Below are 20,283 nucleotides of genomic sequence, written 5' to 3'. Positions count from 1 at the left end.
GACTAGGCAGAGTCAGCATGATTTTATGAAAAATAGATAGTGTTTAAAATAGAATTATCAAAACTGTTTGGAGCTGTAACTGGAAAGATAAATAAAGGGAACCAGTTGATGTAATATGTTTGAATTTCTAAAATTTAAATTTATATTTCTAAAATGCATATGATAAGTGCAATATGTTAGAATTTTCAAAATGCATGGCATGTGATAAAATGCTACAGAAGCTTGCAGCAGAATGTAGAGCCTTATGAGGCTGAGAGTCGCCTATTATAGATAGAAAATAGAACCTAAGTGCAGAGGTAAGTCTATAAGGTTATGGGCCAAATGCTGGCAAAGGGGAATAGCCTGGAGGGAGGCTATTGAGGTCAACATGGACAAATTGAGCAGAAGGGCCTACTTTCGTGCCACATAAGTCCAAGACTCTTGGCTTAGGCTCAACTTTACAACAGAAGGTTGTCTCCTAATTAGTTAGGCCTTGTTCCACCACTGTTTACTTAGCCAGCAAGTTTTGAATGAGGATATTTATAGAAAAAAAATCTAAGTGACTTGTAGAAGCCGTGAAATGCATAGGAAATGTATGGTGTCCTGAATAAGTACAGTATTTTATGCCAGTATTCATTGGGGAACAGGGTAGGCGAGGATGGAGAATTAGGGGAGGTTCACACTGATAGTCTGGAATGTTTGTGAAGGAAGAGCAAGTGTTAGAAACAATGGTGCACATTAAGATGGACATATTGCCAGAGTCTGATAAAATCTATCCCAGGGTGTAATTGGAAACAAAGGAAGAGATATCTGGGGCTCTGACTGAGATTTTAGCCACAGATGAGATAGAAGTTGGAAGGTAGCAGATGCTATTCCCGTATTCAGGAAGGGCAGCAATGATAAGCCTGGAAACTGTGATGGGCATTTTCTTTAACAAGTCTTTTGACAAGGGTCCATATCATATGCTTGTCCAGGAAGTTTGGACACATGGGATCCAAGGTGTTTTGGCAAATTGAATCGGAAATTGGCATGTTGACAGGAGGCAAAAGGTAGTGGTGGATGATTGCTTTTCTGACTGAAAGTCTGCAACCAGTGATGTACCTTAGAGAGTTGTGCTGGGAACTTGTTGTTTGTCTTATATACAGTTTATAAGTTACTTGGAATGAGAAGAAATTGGTTTAAGTTGAAAAGGCAAATAATTGAAGGAGGTAGTTGAGAGAGGACACAAGTAGGCAAGTATTAAAGGAGGCAAATATTTTTCACACGGAGGGTGATAGTTATACAAACAAGCTACCAGAGGAGGTGATAGAAACAGGTACAATCACTTCATTTAAAAAAAGTAGACAGGTACCTGGATAGCAAAAGAATAGGGTGGTATGAGCTAATTGCAGGGAAATGGGATTAACATAGATGAACATCTCATATGGCATGGGATGAATTGAGTTGAAGGGAGTTCTTCTGTGCTATATGACCCCATGAATTTTTGAGGCTTCAACATGTTGAGGCTGCTCTTCAAGCTCCAAGTTTGCTCAATTTGATGTCAGCTTTTGACGAGATGAGTAAAAAGAGGATCAGTAATAGGAAGAAATGCCTTGGCTTGCTTCATTATCCAAAATCTGGATGCAAATCTGCTCATATACAAGGGCACTTGCTTGCTGTTAAAAATAATGGATGTAACTTCCTGTAGAGTTGCAGAAAGTCTGCCCTGTTGTCTATTTTACACTTCTCTGAAACTCAAATATTTAATTTGTCACTGCTTTGGATCTCTGCGTTTTTATCTTGACTTTATTTGTAAGGTTAACTTTGTTATCATATATTTGTGAGTGCATTATTATACATTGACATTCTAGACCTGTATAAGGTTAGGAATAAGATTTAAGTTTAGCAGTGAATGTTTTTGGCTTCTAGTAAAAGTATGATGTCGGTCACTGCCATGGGTCAGATTTAGCTTTTTTTAGGTTCATTGGGATGGTTTTGGAGACAGAGAGGGGTGTTAGGGGTTGGGTCAGGGTTTAAGTCATCGATGTAGGGGATGTAGAAGCCAATGGTAGTAAATAAAGAGTCTGGGTAGCAGTTTAAGTCTTGGCAGAAGCACTGCATGGACAAATGTCAGCAATCCTGGATGTCATGTCGCAGGCACTTAGGACACCAGTGATCCCCAGGTTGAAGACCAGTCCTGAGTTGGAGGTCATATAGACAGCAAGTCACAGGTACGGATGGAGTCCTGAGGGCCAGTGGATCCCCTACCAGCTCATCAGGGCTCTTCATTGATTACAGCTCTGCATTCAACGCTATCATCCCCTCCAAAGTGATCACTAAGGTCTAAGAATTATGCCTTGATACTTTCCTGTGTAGCTGAATCCTTGATTTCCTACTTGCAGACCTTTTGGCAACATCTCCTCCACAATCACCATCAGTGAGGGGCTTAGCCCCCTGCTCTACTCACTCTATACCTATGATTGAGTGGCTAAGTACAGCTCCATATTTAAATCTGCAGATGACACCAGTGTTGTTGGCTAAATTAAGATGGTCACAAATTGGCATTTAAGAGGCAGATTGAAAATCTGATTGAACGGTGCCACGGCACCCTCTCACTGAATGTCAGCAAATAAAAGATCTGATTATCTGCTACTGGAGGAAGAATATCGAGGTCCATGAGCCAGCCCTCATTAAGGGATTGGAGCTGGAGAGTGTCAGTAATTTAAATTCCTTGGCTTTATCATATCAGAGGTTCCTTAAGGTTGTTATAGCCAGGGATGGTAATGGAAATCAGCTCCCAAAACCTATTAAATGCTTCCAATGGTGTGTGCCTCAAATATCTCTGACAACCAAGTCCAGCTCCTGGCCTTCGTGTGTGGCTTAGCTACTAATCCTGGTGATATTGTTTCTACTGACAAGAGAAGGGGCAAAGGCCCCTTAAAACAAGTCACTTCAAGCAAATGGGGCTCATCAGCCATGGTTTGCAGCTCACTTTGGAGAAGGAAATCTCTGCTCTCAAACCTCCACTGCCTTGTATCTATACACACTCATGAGAAGGGTTTTGGGAGGAAACTCTGGGGAAAAATCTGAACAGGTAGTCCTTAATACAGTCCTATGTTGAGTTCAACACCAATTGGCAACTCCTGCGATGCTGCTTGTGCTAAAATGCTTTGGTCTCTACCATTTCTTTGGATTGATCTGCTGCATGGAGAAGAGGAGCCTGCTACATGGCAATGGCTTGTTTTCCATAGCTACTGCCCAAGTTTGTGTAATGGTTTGTATATCACATAGGCAGCTGGGACGTAACATCCATGGTTGACCCCAACCAATGAACGGCCTCAAGATACCAGATCTGTCCCAGCACCAGCACACAAGTCCGATCACAAAGGAGGCATGACAGTCTCTACTTTCTTAGAAATTTATGTCGATTCAGCATGTCACCGAAAACTTTGGTGACAGTGGGGAGTATTTGAATTGGTTGTTTCATGGCCTGGTGTGGAAATGCCAATGCCCAAGATTGGAAAATTCTACAGAAAGTGGTGAATACAGCCCAGTGTATCGTAGGCAATGCCTCCCGCCACTGAGCACATCTGCATGAGGCACTGCCACAAGAAAGCAGTGTCTATTATCCAGGACCCCATCATTCAGGCCATGCTCTTTTCTCGTTTGTACCATCAGGTAGGATGTGCAGGAGCATTAGATCCCACTCCACCAGGTTCAAACATTGTTATTATCCTACACCTATCAAGCTCTTAACGTGCTGCGGATAACTCACTCACCTCAACTCTGAACTGATTCCACAATCTGCAGACTCACTCTCAAGGGCTCTACAACTCATGTTCTCAGTATTAATATTTTTTAAATTTTGCACAATTTGTCTTCTTTTGCACATTGGTTGTTTTTCAGTCTTTGTTTATGTATAGTTTTTCATATATTCTATTGTGTTATTTTATTTTCCTGTAAATGGCTGCAAGAAAATGAATCTCAGGGTAGTATATGTACTTTGCTCATAATTTTAACCATGATATTTGAATTCCTTTGTATGTGTAAAGAAACCCTCTTACCAAGCACAACTGGAGTCTCTTTTTCCTTGCCAACTCAATGTTTTCCCCTCTTTGTTCTCTTTATATATTGGCCTAAAGTTTATTCAATGTATTCCTTTATAAATTGTATCCACTCAGTGCTTATAACCTTCAGTTCAGTAAAAAAAAGTGATGATTACTAGATCTTAATCTTTTGATGATTTTATGTAGAACTTTTTCTTCAGTTGTATTGGTTCTTGTATTATTTTCAATTGTTTTTCCTTTGACTCTATGGCTTCTCTAAACTAACATGAAGCAATTAGCAGGATTTTCAATAATGGTAGCTTGCATGTGTACGGAAATCGGATCATCCATAAATAATTCTATGGCTTGTATCATGTTATTCCCTGAAAGTTTTGATAATTTCAAATATCATAAATCAAATTATAAAGTTTTTAACCTCTAAGACGACCGCAATCTTGTCGTAAGGTTTGGAGGCTTGTACGCCTCAATGACCCAGAGAGCTATGTTGAGTAGAGTCAGGGCCTTGTACTTTGGCTCTTGGTAGGGTCACCCATGCCAAACAGGTCAAAGGGTAGAGATGAGACTAAGAGTGATTCATTGGTCCTCCACATTCAGGGGTTCAGTTCAGGGCTAACAACCCTGACTGGTCAAAAAAAAATTGCTATGGAAATTGCTGTGAAGAATCCTACATCTGTGAGTGACAGTATTCCTGAGACTCCACGCAGGACTTGAATGGCCGACAGTAGTGAAAACTGAGAGGAAGCTATTGACACAATAAAGGAACCCCTTAAACACTGCCAAGATCAACATCATAATTAACTTTTGGAATGTACGAGACATGTACGACACTGGCAAGTTAGCACAAATAACTGCAGAAGTGCATTGTTACTGCCTACGCATATTGGGCATCAGTGAAAGCAGATGGATAGGGTCTGGCAGACTAAAGGCAGTGACTGGTGGAACAGTTTTATACTCAGGAAGGGAAGATGGTCAGCCTCATGATGGTGTAGGTGTCAATTTGAAGAAAGCCATTGAGAAGTGCTTACTGGAGTGAGCACCAATCAACAGTAGGCTGATGAGAGTCAGGCTGAAAGGGAAGCAAGTGAACATGACTGTGATTCAGTGCTATGCTCCATCTAACGATAGTGACATTGAAGAAAAGGACATCTACAAACAGTTGCAATTGGAGGTAGAATTACACCATGTCGTGACATAATCATCATCATGGGAAGTCTAAATGCCCAAGTTGAAAATAAAAACTCACACCACCCATGGATGTGGAATAATGAAGAACGATGGTGAAAGACTGGTGGAATTCTGTGCCATGAAAAATCTGGTCATAAGAGGGACCCTTTTACCACACCGTGAAATTCACAAACTGACACGGTGCTCCCCCAATGAACACAACAGGAACCAGATTGACCATTTGATGATCAATGGTATGTGGAGACGATCCTTGTAAGGTGTAAAGGTGAAGAGAGAAGCAGGTACAGAAAGTGATCTCCTCCTTGTTGTAGGAGTGATGAAGCTCAAGCACTAGGACTAGAACACATGTACAAAGTCATTTTGATGTTGAGAAGCTCAAGGACACCAGTGTGTATCTGCCTTCATCATTCACCCTAAGAACAGATTTCGGGCCTGGCAAGACCTCGACGAAGATGTGTCAGTAGAGAAGATAGACGCAATGTGGAAATGGATTTCCTCAGTTTTCAAGGAGAGCAGTGAGGCTTATCTAGGATACAGAGCTAGAAAGAAGAACAACAAATGGATACAGCAGGAAACATGGACAGCTTAAGAAGAAAGTATTAGATGCTAAGTCAACATGAATGAAAGTGAAACTTCAACCAGCATACACTGAAGCTAACAAGAAAGTGAAGAGACTTGTTAAAAAAAAGGATAAGAGAGCCTACATGGAAGCCCTTGTAGTGGAGGCTGAAACAGCAGCCAATTGAGGTGATCAAGGAAATATATACAAGATTTCAGAATTAGTATGTGTAAAGTTCTAGGTCAGATCCAGGGGTCTTGTGAGAGATAAAAATGGTCTGCTTTTGACAACTGAGAAAGAGCAGGAAGCACGTTGGACAAAGTATTTCAGAGAATTAGTGAATAGATCTCCACCAGAGGAAGAACCCGACATACGAGGTAGCAGAGGACCTCAACATCAACAGAGATCCAGCTTATCCAGAGTTTCTATGCTAGTTGCCCTGTACAGTTGGAGACTGTAATTGGAACTTTGAAGTCCAGACAGGAGTCAGGCAAAGCTGTGTGATGTTGGCAATATTGTTTAACCTAGTGATTGACCTGGTTATGGGGAAAACGAGTGATAATCAGAGCAAACATAAGGAAATCTGCAGATGCTGGAAGTTCAAACAACACACACAAAGTGCTGGTGGAACACAGCAGGCCAGGCAGCATCTATAAGGAGAAGCACTGTCCTGATGAGGGGTCTTGGCCTGAAACGTCGACAGTGCTTCTTATTGATGCTGCCTGGCCTGCTGTGTTCTAACAGCATTTTGTGAGTGATAATAATGAGATGCATTAGGTGGACTTTATTCTCTAGTTTAGAAGTCCTTGACTTTGTGGATGACCTCGAGTTACTATTACATACACACCAGCACATGCAAGAGATAACTCAACACCTGTGTACCTTTGGTGGACAGGCTGGACTCGGAGTTAGCCAGAGAAAGACTAAGATCATAGCTCTCAATGCAGAGTGTCCTCCTCCTGTCAAAGCATATGGCATCGACTTACCCAGAACTGGCAGATTCACATATCTGGGCAGCATCACTAGGCAGGAGGGTGGGACCAAGGACGATATCCAGTGCAAACTCAAAGCTAGAAACACCTTTATATAAATGAGCCATATATGACAATCAACCAAGTACTGTGTCCACACCAAAGTGAAGCTGTGCCAGAGCTGTATTCTGACTACACTCTTGTATGGATCAGAATGCTGGGTCTATGATAGACAGCAACCTTGCCATTGTGTTGTCATTCCACACTCTGAGCATCCAGAAGATCCTCTATTTTCTGGCCAAGAAAGATCTCCAACCACGTCCTACTCCTTCAGTATTGTCAAGAGGCCGTGACCACAATCATCATCAGGCAATGTTGGAGATGGATTGGGCTGGTGATGAGAAGAAAGGCCAACTCTATCATCAAAGTAGCACTTCAATGGACCCCTGAAAACGGGGAAAATGTAGGAAACCGAAGAAATGAGGACCTTGAACCACACCTGGGGCACCAGAGAGAAGATGGCCAAGGACTGAGATGGGTTACCTTCATTGCTGCCCCAGATGCCAGCAGCATAACGGGGAGTAAGTAAGTCAGATTTTTAAGACCTTGTCTCGATTCCTTCATTTGGAAACTTTGCTATTAGCCAACCACTTTCATGAATTAAATCAAATAAATGGCTTAAATCCCTGAGAGACTTTGCCATGACTAGAAAACATCTTTGAGATTAATTCTTCCTAGCATGAAATAGAAGAATATCGAAATAGACAGTTAATCAAATAATATTATTTTTAGTTGGAGATGCAGCACATCTGGCCCAGTGTGCTCATACTCATGTGAACAATAAACCTACTAACTGCACGTTTTTGTGTTGTGGGAGGAAACCGGAGAACCCGGAGGTTACAGGGAGAATGTAAAATTAATTACAATCAGTGGCGGAATTGTACCCCGGCTACTGATGTAATTCTTTTCCTTTTGTTGTCTCTGTTTTATGTTTTAATCATGTTTGTTGTCTTGGTAGAGCAGTTACTTACCCTAAGGTATTCTCATTAATTTACAAAATAATTTTATGTGGTTCAACTTAATTTCATTCAAGTAATCTCTTAGAAGTTTCACTACATGATGATTTTACTTTCAGCATTTGTAAAGGCATTGAAATAAACAGGTCTCAAATGTACTACCTTTGTCCATGTTCTTAATAGCAAAATACGCTGAACATACTGTTCATAAGTGTCGCCAATATTTCTAGACATTTCTTGGGAGTGTGGAGCTTGCTGCCATATGGGTTAGTTAAGATTCCTTGAAGAGGAGGCAACATATTTACATGAGAAAGGATGGGTTATGCTCATTCTTGTTTACCATGAACCACATTGTTTGTACGTTTGGTGTTCTGAAACAAAGATTTTGTTATAGACATAATTCTAAAAATTAGCTGTAAAATGTACTTCATAAATATGTAAAGTCTTTGATATTTCAGAATATTCTGGTAGCATACATATTGATATTGTAAATATGTGCACTTCAGGCATCTATAAAAAAGTCTTGATAAAAGCTATCCACGTTAATCATCTATAAGTCCAGAAAAATGCAATGTAAAATCTACTGCAAGTAATGGGGCCAATGTGTTTTTGTTAGCATTCAAAAGCAACTACACAACAACAATGATCATTTTATGTTAAATATAGTAGAAAAATCCTGCAGCATGTTGAATTGCCCCAGAGAACAGCAACTTTATGCTATCTCACTCGGAGCCTTCTGTTGCCATTTCAAATTATGTGTATTTTGCACTTCTCACAATCAAGAGCATGATTTTGACCAGAGAGCTGCTGTCCTGCCTAAGGGGACCGCAGTCAAATAGCTCAGCGTTTTGCAGAGCAGCTATGTGAACAATAGGGTGGAAGAAACTAATATGCATGACACAGAAATGTTTGTGTATTCTTCACGCAGAAATTTCTGTCATTTAGACCAAAGTGTAAGTCAATGTCTGGAAATGAATATTTTTCAGATATAATGTCTAGAACTCAAGGCAGTAAGCAGACTGCACCTGAACACATTTCAGTTATACCTGACCACAAATTAGATTATAAACGACCTGCATCTTTACTAAAATCAACCATATATTTTACCTGAATTTCTGCCAAAATATCCATTTCATATTTCATTCTAGAGTCCAGACCATTCATTTTGTTGCTGTAAATAAGAGCTTTTCTGTGCATTCTTAAATTGATTGTGCAATACTTTATTACAGTGGGTATGGAAACTTCTAGACCATTTGTTAAAATAAATAAAGACAATAGTAGAAAATGACTTTTCTGTAGGAGACATATTACATTTCTTGTCAAGTACTATTTGTTGTCATGGTGATTGATGAATGAGCATGATTCTAGCTAGACCGACACAGTATCATGAGATTTGGTAGGATATTTTATCTTCTAATTTTCTTGCTTTCTCCTTTTTTGAAGGACATTCATAGTGTGGTGTGATTTCATGGAATTCTTTTATTGGTATTTCACTGACAAGTACTTTAAGATTGTTATAGTTGCAGGACATGGTGGGGATAATCTTCCACTACTTATTAAATGCTCTCAATGGCGTATGTCTCAAATAGCCTCTGAGAACCAATTCAGCTGTTGTGTGACGAAGCTACTAAACCGTGTGGAAACATTTCTACTGACAGGAGAAGGCACAAAGTTGTGTTACCGGTGCTTAAACTCAGTCGCTTCGGGCAGATGGGGCTCATCCGACATGGTTGGCAGCTCCTCTTGGAGAGGAATAACTCTGATTTCAAGCGTCAATGGCCTTGTGGTTGTACCACTCTTAGGGAAGGCTTCGTGAGTAAACTCTGAGGAAAAATCCGGAGCTGGAATCCCTAAGGCAGTCCTATGTTGAGTTCAGCGCTTGCTGTCAACTCCTATGGTGCCGTTGGTGCCAAACTGTATCAGTCTCTGCCGTTTCTTTTTATTTATCAGCTACATGGACAGCACCTTGGTCTCCATATCTTACGGCACTGGATTGCGTGTTGCATAAACAGCTAGGGTGCAACATCCATGGTTGACCGGCCAGCAGCGGGCCTGCTCTTAATGATTTCACTGATGGTAATTACGTTGTTATTTTTTTCATGTGAGCCTGGACTAAACTATTAAGAGTGTGTAATCAGAGGGTGTTACATCTATGCTCTACATTATCTAACACGACATGTACAAGAATGACAACATTCTCTTATATAACATCTGATGAGCATTATTATGCAAACTTTGATATTAAGGCAAGTAAGAATATATTAGGTCAGGTGACTGCAGACTGACTTGAATAAGTAGGTCAAAGGAGTAAAGAGATGGAACGGATGGCAAGTGTTCTGGAGGGAGTTCTGTTTAATACACTTTCATCAGAGATACTGGACAAAACCAGACTGTTCTTTTTCTGTAACCTAGAGAAGCGGAAGCTAATTAAAATATGTCAGCTGCCACCCTGATTATCATTGATTGATTCACCACATTACAATGGCGCTTCAAAGGTGTTGCCCAATATTACAGAAATGTAATTAAAAAAATACAAATTAAATTTTTTGAGTTAGTTGATATGGTGTGCATATTGCTTTCTTACTCTGATTATATTAAAAAATCATTATTTCCTGTGTCTAAAGAACATCATAGCATATACCTTCAACGGCTGTTTTATTAGATATAGCTGTGCACCTGCTCTTTAATGCATATATCTAATCAACCAATCATGTGGCAGCAACTCAGTGCATGAAAGAATATAGACATGATCAAGAAGTTCAGTTTTTGTTCAGACCAAACATCAGAATGGGGAAGAAATGTGATCTAAGTGACTTTGACTGCACAATGATTGTTGGTGCCAGACAGGTTGGTTTGAGTATCCCAGGAACTGCTGATCTCTTGGGATTTTCACACACAATCATCTCTAGAGTTGGTGGAGAATGGTGTGAAATACAAAAAACCATCAGTGAGCAGCAGTTCTGTGGGCAAAAATGCCTTGTTAATGAGAGAGGTCAGAAGAGAATGACCAGACTGGTTCAAGCTGAGAGGAAAGTGACAGTAACTCAAATAACCATGTGTTATAACAATAGTACACAGAACAGCATCTCTGAAACAACATGTCAAACTTTGAAATGGATAGACTACAGCAGAAGAAGACCATGAAGTACACCTAGTAGTCATTGAGTATACATGTTTTTTTAGTATAACTTGGCAGAATTTTCTTTTTCCTTGTGTTCTGTGATGACAAAATAAGATATTCATTTTAATAATTAGTTATTATGTAATAGCAAATGGATTTATGAGTTGTTTAAGTATTATTATCCATCTTTAGCTGTTTAATTGTTTCTTTTCTGTGATGTTACTATGGTGTAACAATGTAGGCCGGAACCCCATTTTCAATTGGCTATCCAGTGAATGCAAAAACAGAAAACTGAAGAATAAATGAAGCTGAGTTTGGACACTAATTAGAAATATAATTAACAAAGGTTTTGAAGATCTTTTGTAAACATTAGAATTTCTGTAGAAGTTGGAAATCCGGAATAACATGCAGAAAATGCTGGAGGAAATCAGTAGGTCAGGCAACACCTATGGAGAGGAATTAACAGTCAATGTTACAGACAATATAACCATGCCGAACACTGACTCTCACCTAGTCCCACCTACCTGCACTCAGCCCATAACCCTCCATCTCTTTCCTGTCCATCTACCTATCCAATTTTTTTTTTAAATGACAAAATTGAACCTGCCTCTACCACTTCTACTGAAAGCTTGTTCCACACAGCTACCACTCTTTGAGTAAAGTTCCCCCTCGTGTTACCCCTAAACTTTTGCCCCTTAACTCTCAACTCGTGTCCTCTTGTTTGAATCTCCTACTCTCAATGGAAAACGCCTATCCACGTCAACACTGTCAATCCCCCTCATAATTTTAAATACCTCTATCAAGTCCCCTCCTCAACCTTCTATGTTCTAAAGAATAAAGACCTAACTTGTTCAACCTTTCTCTGTAACTTAGGTGCTGAAACCCAGGTAACATTTCCTATAATTCGGTGACCAGAACTGTACACAATACTCCAAATTTGACCTCACCAATGCCTTGTACAATTTTAACATTACATCCCAAATCCTATACTCAATGCTCTGATTTATAAAGGCCAGCATACCAAAAGCTTTCTTCACCACCCTATCCACATGAGATTCCACCTTCAGGGAACTATGCATCATTATTCCTAGATAACTCTGTTCTACTGCATTCTTCAATTCCCTACCATTTACCATGTATGTAGGAGGCAAAAGACAGAGGCCTTTCATCAGGATTGATGAATGATCTCTTGATGAGATCATTCTGATGAAGGGCCTCGGCCCGAAACGTGGACTGTTTGGAAGATAAAGTGTGTAATTTAATAGGCTGAAGTTGAAGGTAAGGAATGATTTTAAATCAGCCTTCATTCTTAATGAGTCAAATGGCAGCTTCCTGTTCAATAACAAGTCTGTGATAATGAAATGATGAAGTTAAACAGAATAGTAAATAGTAATAATGAAACGTACTTTAACAATTCCTCCTTAATATGTCTTTCAGCTTGATCCGGAGAATACTGGTTTCATTGCTGTGGAGCACTTTTCCAATCTGCTTCAGAGCCATGAATTACAGCTGGATCCTACCAAACTTGAGATGCTGTTTGCTCTTGTACAGAGCAATGAGCAGGGGCAGATCTGCTACCACGAATTTGTCAACCTGGTGAGTAACAAATTTGAGCAGAACATTTGGCACAGAGCCAAAATGAGACAAAATGTTATTGATTGAGACCACTGTGAATGGAATGTTGAGTTGCAAGGATGTGTAATAATATGAGCCCGAGAAATGGTATCAGACATTGTGATACCAAAGTAGATTTAGTATACAAAGTAGTTTGTATTTCCTTTCCTTGGATACTTTATCACTGATGCACTTGTGTGATTTCAAACTAAATCTGTTGTTTTTTTGTTGATGTTGTGGAATGGTGTGTTGTGTATCTGTATAAATGCATGTACTCTGACAGAAACATTCATTGCAGTGATTATGAGCTGTTATTTGATGCTTTCATTTTTTTTGTGGTTCCTATTTCACACAACGTGCTGTTAACTTTGTTACTCGTGGTGATCTTCATGTTACATGCTGTTTGTGGAGCAGATAAAACAGGAAACTAAGTTTAATGACGCCTTTATTGAGAGAATAATTGAACATTGGCATGGAAGCTAAATGGGTGCTAGCAAATCAGCCAGCCCCAAAGAACTAAATTTCACTCATCTGACTTGATGTGCAGGATTATAGAGAAAGGGCGGTAGAAGGTGCCAAATTCACAGGAACTTAATTTCCAGAAAGAAAAGGTCAACAAAACAGCTTGTCTGTAATGTTAAACTGCCAGAGGAAAATTAAGTGAGGTTGAGTTCCTGAAACAGAGGGTCGACGAGTGGGAATGCTAGACGAGGATAAAATTACACTGTCGCCCTAACTATACTTAAGTAGCAAGATTTCAATAAAGAAACATAATTTTACCAAATTTTCACTATGGTATCAACTTCTAGTGTTTGATTGTGGTGTTAATACTGATGAGTTAAGTGTTTCTTTCATCCTTGTTCCAGAAAAGGAAAGCTCTCTTTGTTAAACTTCTCTCCCATTTGAACCTGATTGTGCACAGTTCTTATAGGTTTCAAATTTTTCCTATGCAGCCCTCAGGTCTGGCTAACAGCATTAGTCTAGGGGAAGACAGTCTCCAGCCCCGCTCAAATTGTGAAATATTGTTTGTGTGGATGCTGTGTGATGTGTTCCCCTGTTACAAATCTGTACCATGAAATATCAGACAGTACACCATATGCAATTAAATGACTGAGCTTTATTATTCTTAATTTGACTATAGAGTTAGTAAAGGAAACAAAAAGAAAAAGGGCCCATTTTAATGAAGCAGTCTAATGTACATGTTGGAGCTCATGGTTTTCTGTCCATCAGTTCCCCCATCGATTTCCTCTGAGTGTTGTCGACTTCCGGCCCCTCACTTCAAGTTCACTCTGTCCTGTGATCTACCAGCTCATTCTTCTCGCATCTTCTCTGTTCATTTCTCTCCGACAAAAGACGCGAATACCTCCTCTCAGTCATACAAGAAAAAAACAACACGCCCCTCATTGGATGGCGCGCATTCCAAAGCCCCCAATATCTCTAGTCATAACCCAAACACTGCTGCTACAGAGAAACCATTACATTAGCAGTGAAACGTTTCCCAGGGTGTTACAGATAGTTCCTTACCACATAGAAAAAAAAGATATTTGGTCCATGGAGTCTTGTAGTATATTTAATATTTAATATTGCAATTATATTGTTTGATTAAGCATTCTTTGTTTACATAATTCATTACGGATTCTATGTAAGAAGTATGTGAATGGCATACGTTATGATGTCATCATGTCATATATGTGTGCACATCAGTAAAGAAGAAACTAAGTACATGGGTATCCTTGGCTCCCGTGTTTTACTTTTGATTAGTTTTGGAGTTATGAAACATAACAAGTCTATGTTAGCTGTCAGAGCTCTTGCTCTCCCAATAATTTTCATATGACCTATCCTCTCTGACATGCTCATAAACCCCAACTTGATCTTCTTAGAACACAGAACATAGAAATCTACAGCACATTACAGGTCCTTTGGTCCACAATGCTGTACCAACCATGAAACCTACTCGAGAAACTGCCTAGAATTACTCTACCTGTGAGAAACTGCCTACAATTACTCTACCTGTTAGCCCACTAATTTTCTAGGCTTCATGTACCCATCTAAGAGTCTCTTAAAAGACAATATTGTATCCATCTCCACCATCCACCACTGTCGCTGGCAATGCATTCCACGCACCCACCACTCTCTGTGTGAAAAACTTACCCTGACATCCCCTTGGTACCTACTTCCAAGCAGCAATGTCCTATACAGCTGTAACATTACCTCACGGCTCTTGAACTCAATCCCACAGTTGATGAATGCCAACACACTATATGCCTTCTTAACCATACTGTCAACCTCCTGCGCAGCTTTGAGTATCCTATGGACAAGGATCCCAAGATCTCTCTGATCCTCCACACTGCCAAGATCTTACCATTAATACTATATTCTGTCTTCAAATTTGACCTACCAAAATGAACCACTTTACACATCTCTGGGTTGAACTTAATCTGCCACTTCTCAGCCCAGTTCTGCATCCTATCAGTGTCGCACTGTAACCTCTGACAACCCTCCAGACTATCCACAACACCCCCAACTTCTGTGTCATCAGCAAACTATCTAACCCACCCTTCCACTTCTTCATCCAGTTCATTTACAAAAATCACAAAGAGGAGGGGTCCCAAAACAGATTCCTGTGGAACACCCCCATGTAGAACATGAACCATCTACAACCACCCTTTGCCTTCTGTGGGCAAGCCAATTCTGGATCCACAGAGCAAGATTTCCTTGGATCCCATGCCTCCTTACTATCTGAATGAGCCTTGCATGGGAAACCTTATCAAATGCCTTACCAAAATCCATATACACTACATCCACTGCTCTGCCTTCATCAATGTGTTTTGTTACATCCTCAAAGAATTCAATTAGGCTCATAAGGCATGACCTGCCCTTGACAAAGCCATGCTTACTATCCTTAATTATATTATGTCTCTCCAAATACTTATAAATCCTGCCTCTTAGGACCTCCAACAATTTGCCCACCACTGAAGTAAGACTAACTGGTCTATAATTTCCTGGATTATCTGTACTTCCTTTCTTGAATAAGAGAAGAACATTTGCAACCCTCCAATCCTCCTATACTTCTCTCGTCCCTATTGATGATGCAAAGATCATCGTCAGAGGCTTAGCAGTCTCCTCCCTCACTTCCTACAGTAGCCTGGGGTATATCTCATCTGATCCCAGTGACTTATCTAACTTAATGCTTTTCAAAAGCTTCAGCACATCCTCTTTCTTAATGTTTATATGCTCAAGCATTTCAGTCCACTGTAAGTCATCCCCACAATTGCCAAGGTCCTTTTACCTGGTGAATACTGAAGCAAAGTATTCATTAAGTACCTTTGCTACCTCCTCTGACTCCGTGCACACATTTCCACTATCGCACCTGATTGCTCCTGTTCTCACATGGCCCATCTTCTTGCTCTTCACATACTTGTAGAATCCCTTGGGGCTTTCCTTAATCCTCTTGCCAAGGCTTTCTCATGGCCCCTTCTAGCTCTCCTAATTTCATTCTTAAGCTTCTTCCTGGCAATCTTGTAATTTTCTAGAACTCTATTCATTACCTGGTTTCTTGAACCTTTTGTAAGCTTTTCTTCTTAACTAGATTTTCTATATCCTTTGTACACCATGGTTCTTTTACCCTACCGTCCTTTCCCTGCCTCAATAAACCATACCTATGCAGAACATCATGCAAATGTTCCCTGAACCTTTGCCACATTTCTGCCATGCATTTCCCAAAAACATCTGTTCCCAATGTATGCTCCCAAGATCCTGCCTAATAGTATCATATTTCCCCTACCCCAATTAAATGTTTTCCCAAATTGTCTTCCCCTATCCTTCTCCAGCACTATGGTAAAGGAGATAGAGTTGTGATCACCACCTCCAAAATGCTCTCCCACTGAGAGATCTGACACCTGACTTATCACCCAACTATACTGGGGTAAGTTAGAGTCAGAAATTAACCTACCAATGAGCACATTGTTTGGATGTGAAAAGAGAGGAAAGGGAGCACACTAATATTTGTTTTTGGTGTTTCCATGCAGTCATGTGAGAGTCTGCAAACATGACACAAGACAGAACTGGAGGTAGGGTTTGAACCATGTCACGGGAGCTGTGAGACAGCTGCAGTTCCCGCTATGCCACTGTGCACAACTTGAAGAATATTTCTCCCTGTGTTGGATATGAAAAATTGGGGAAAATCCATTGCAAAGTCCCATTACATGAGTCTCCCATTTTTTATGCATTCTAAATTGGATGGATTTTAAAGCATTTTGTTTGAATGTATTCAAAAATGCAATAATATTTTGTCAGTATGCCTCTTGTAGTTCTTGGATTTACCACGAGGCAGAACGAAACTTATTTATTAAGGAGAAATTGAACAGTGTTGTACCCATATTTTGTACATTGAATCACCATTAGTGGTGCTGGGAGAGTAGAGAGAGTCGAATTTTGGATCACAATCTTCCTTGGAAGGATGTAGGCTACTGATATATGTCCTGGTGAATTCTCCAGGTGTAAGATATTAATTTTGTGATAGCTCACATGCTATTCAGTTGATCTAGTTTCCATAGCCCTAAAGAGTGGTGTTTATGGAGTGATGTTTAAAGTGCATCACCCCCACCCCCGAAAGTGCTGACCGCCCTTTCTCTTCCACTTTGCTTCTCAGTTGTTTAAAGAACTACTTACAGCTCTATTTGATGTTGGAGCTGATAAGGCTTGGTCAGATCTCAGCTGGTGAGCTGCATTGGGACATCCATTTGATGCTTACACTCCAATGCAAATAAAGCCTTAGGTCCAATTTGAGTACAGCTTCACGCTGATACCATTTGTAACTGTTGATATTGCACTACTTGCTATACTTCAGAAACCAGTACGATCTTGAATACCTTCACCCATGCCTGTTTAGCCTATTCTGAATTGCTGCAACGGACCTTTAAACAATTGCTAGCTAATAAAAATTAGTTTTTTTTTCTTCATGTGGGTTAAAACTTCATCAATCTCTCAAGAGATTGTCGCCAAAAGACTGAATCACATTCACAGTGAAGTGTTGGAATTCAGAATAGGACTATTGTGCAAATCAGATTCTGCAAAGCAAGCCCGGAAATATCCAAGGACAGCAAAATGGAAAATGCAGTTGTTAAATACAGAATTGTACAGAATTGGGTATTATTAAAAATGTATCCTTTGCAAATAGTATTAAAGATGGTTTTAACGTGCTGATTAATAATTCATTAAATCAAAGTAAGCAAACACTCAGCTAAGGGAGAGAAGTGCATGAGCCTCTGCATTCAGTTCTCAAGTTTGTGTTTGGGGGAACTGAATGAGAGATGCAAGGAGAGAAATAGAAACAAACAATGTTCATCTCTTTTGTAAGACGTAATGGATCATCTGGATTGTACACTTCACCAGTCACTTTCAACGGTAACTGTAACTGGAAAAAAGCTGTAACTGGAAAATAATTCAAAATACAGTTTACTTATATTAAGGCTTGCTGTAATGTTAATTCATGTAAATTTATGCAGAGTATATGCTGAGGATAGAATGAATAAATAACAAGAAAAGGAGATTCAAGTGATACAGATGCTGGATATTGGAGCTAAAACCTTGTTGGAGAAACTCAATGGGTCATGCAGTACCTATAAAGGAAATGGACAGTGAGACTTGAGCCAAAATGTTGGCAACCCAAATAACAAGAGAAATTCAGGTTATACTACCCAGGTATCTTCTTCTGTAATTCTTGAACTTAGTTTGTTTTAGTGTAGGAACAGCTCTAGTTCATTGAAAAGAGACATTATCATGCCTTCTATACATACATTTGGTAGAAGGAGTAATGTAATATTCAGGCATCAATCTCTGACTGCTTTGTTCTGGATGCAAGGACTCTGCAGCCCTTTTGAAAAAGATGGAGGAAGCAGGTATTTTAGGTGAGAGTTTTGTTTGTAATCATTTTTAGTTGAATTATTCCTCTCATTGAATGATCCTGCTACGTTAAAACTCTGATGCCAGTCCATTCATCTCCATCTATATGGACAACACGAGTGAATCTGCAGATGCTGGAAATAAATAAAAACACAAAATGCTGGCAGAACTCAGCAGGCCAGACAGCATCTATGGGGGGAGGTAATGATGATGTTTCGGGCCGAAACCCTTCATCAGGAGTGAAGTAACATGGGATGGTCGAGGGGGGATAAGAAGTGGGGGGAGGGATAAAGTAGAGAGTTAGGAAGTGATAGGCTGGAGGGAAATGGGCTAGGGGGAAGGTGGAGAATTATGGGAAATAAAAGAGAAAGAAAGGTAGGGCTGGGGGGAGATTATAGTGAGGGGGAAAAAGAGAGAGAAAGAGAACCAGACCAAAATAATAGATAGGGATGGGGGTAAGTGGGGGCAAGGGTATCAATGGAGGTCTGTGAGTTGGATGTTCATATTGGCAGGTAGGAGGCTACCTAGGCGGGAGATAAGATATTGCTCCATCGACTTGCATGTGGCCTCATCTTGACGGTAGAGGAGGCCATGGACAGACATGTCGGAGTGGGAGTGGTCTGTGGAATTGGAGTGTGTGGCCACAGGGAGATCCCGCCACTACTGGCGGACTGAGCGCCGGTGTTCAGCGAAACGGTGAAATGATCCAACCACCAGCCACGTCTTCCCCTCCCCTCACTCTTGGCTTTCCACAGGGATCGGTCCCTATGCGACTCCCTTGCCCATTCACCCCTCCCATCCCTCCCCACCGACCTCCCTCCGGGCACTCATCCCTGCAAATGGAAGAAGTGCTACACCTGCCCCCACACTTTTTCCCTCACCACCATCCCAGGCCCCAGACAGTCCTTTCAGGTGAGGCACTACTTCACCTGCGAGTCACTGGGGTGATATACTGTATCCGGTGCTCCCGATGTGGCCATTTATACATTGGGGAGACCCGCCGCAGACTGGGAGACCGTTTCACTGAACACAGGCACTCAGTCCTCCAGCAGTGGCGGGATCTCCCTGTGGCCACACACTTCAATTCCACAGACCACTCCCACTCCGACATGTCTGTCCATGGCCTCCTCTACCGTCAAGATGAGGCCACACGTAGGTTGATAGAGCAATACCTTATCTCCCACCTAGGTAGCCTCCTACCTGCCGGCATGAACATTCAACTCACAGACCTCCGTTGATACCCCTGCCCCCCCCCCCACCTCATCCCTATCTATAATTTTAGTCTGGTTCTCTTTCTCTCTCTTTCTTCCCCCCTCACTATAATCTCCCCCCAGCCCTATCTTTCTTTCTCTTTTATTTCCCATAATTCTCCACCTTCCCCCTAGCCCACTTCCCTGCAGCCTATCACTTCCTAACTCTCTACTTTATCCCTCCCCCCACTGCTGAGTTCTGCCAGCATTTTGTGTTTTTTATCGATCTATATGGACCTCTTTTCAGCTTTAATGTAATTGTGAAAAGACTGCACCTAACTGATAGTATTCATTCCCCTTGTTATCAGTTGTTTTGCTTCATGTAAAGTTACCTTTTACTTCTTTGAGTTTATGCCTGCTTACCTGCTGCATTTTTCACTTAACTAACAATTCAAAGGCTGAGCAATCAGACTGTAGAAACTGGGCTTATTTACTCTGAAACTGAGAAGGTTGTAAGAAGATTTAGTAGAAGTATTTAAAAACATGAAGGGTATAGACAGGGTAGATAAGGAGAAAATGTTCTTACTGACAGAGGGGTCAAGAACTATAGGATGTAGAATAAAGGTGATTGATAAAAATAAACAAAAAGCACTATTGTGAGATAACATTCTGGAATGCACTGCCAGTGTCGTAGTGCA

The 20,283-nt window shown here is 40.6% G+C and overlaps 1 protein-coding gene across 1 annotated transcript in view; it reads left to right on the top strand.

Moving 5' to 3' along the window:
* Window positions 1-20,283, top strand: part of rhbdl1 (rhomboid, veinlet-like 1 (Drosophila)) — a 303,125-nt gene that overhangs the window by 119,651 nt on the left and 163,191 nt on the right. Inside the window, exon 3 of the mRNA XM_059978638.1 lies at window positions 12,315-12,473. Coding sequence (XP_059834621.1) covers window positions 12,408-12,473 — 66 coding nt within the window. The 5' untranslated portion in view covers window positions 12,315-12,407. The remainder of the gene's footprint in view (window positions 1-12,314; window positions 12,474-20,283) is intronic.

This window comes from Hypanus sabinus, chromosome 9 (genome assembly GCF_030144855.1).
Source record: "Hypanus sabinus isolate sHypSab1 chromosome 9, sHypSab1.hap1, whole genome shotgun sequence".
Lineage (NCBI taxonomy): Eukaryota > Metazoa > Chordata > Chondrichthyes > Myliobatiformes > Dasyatidae > Hypanus > Hypanus sabinus.
This window is presented reverse-complemented; position numbering and strand designations above follow the sequence as displayed.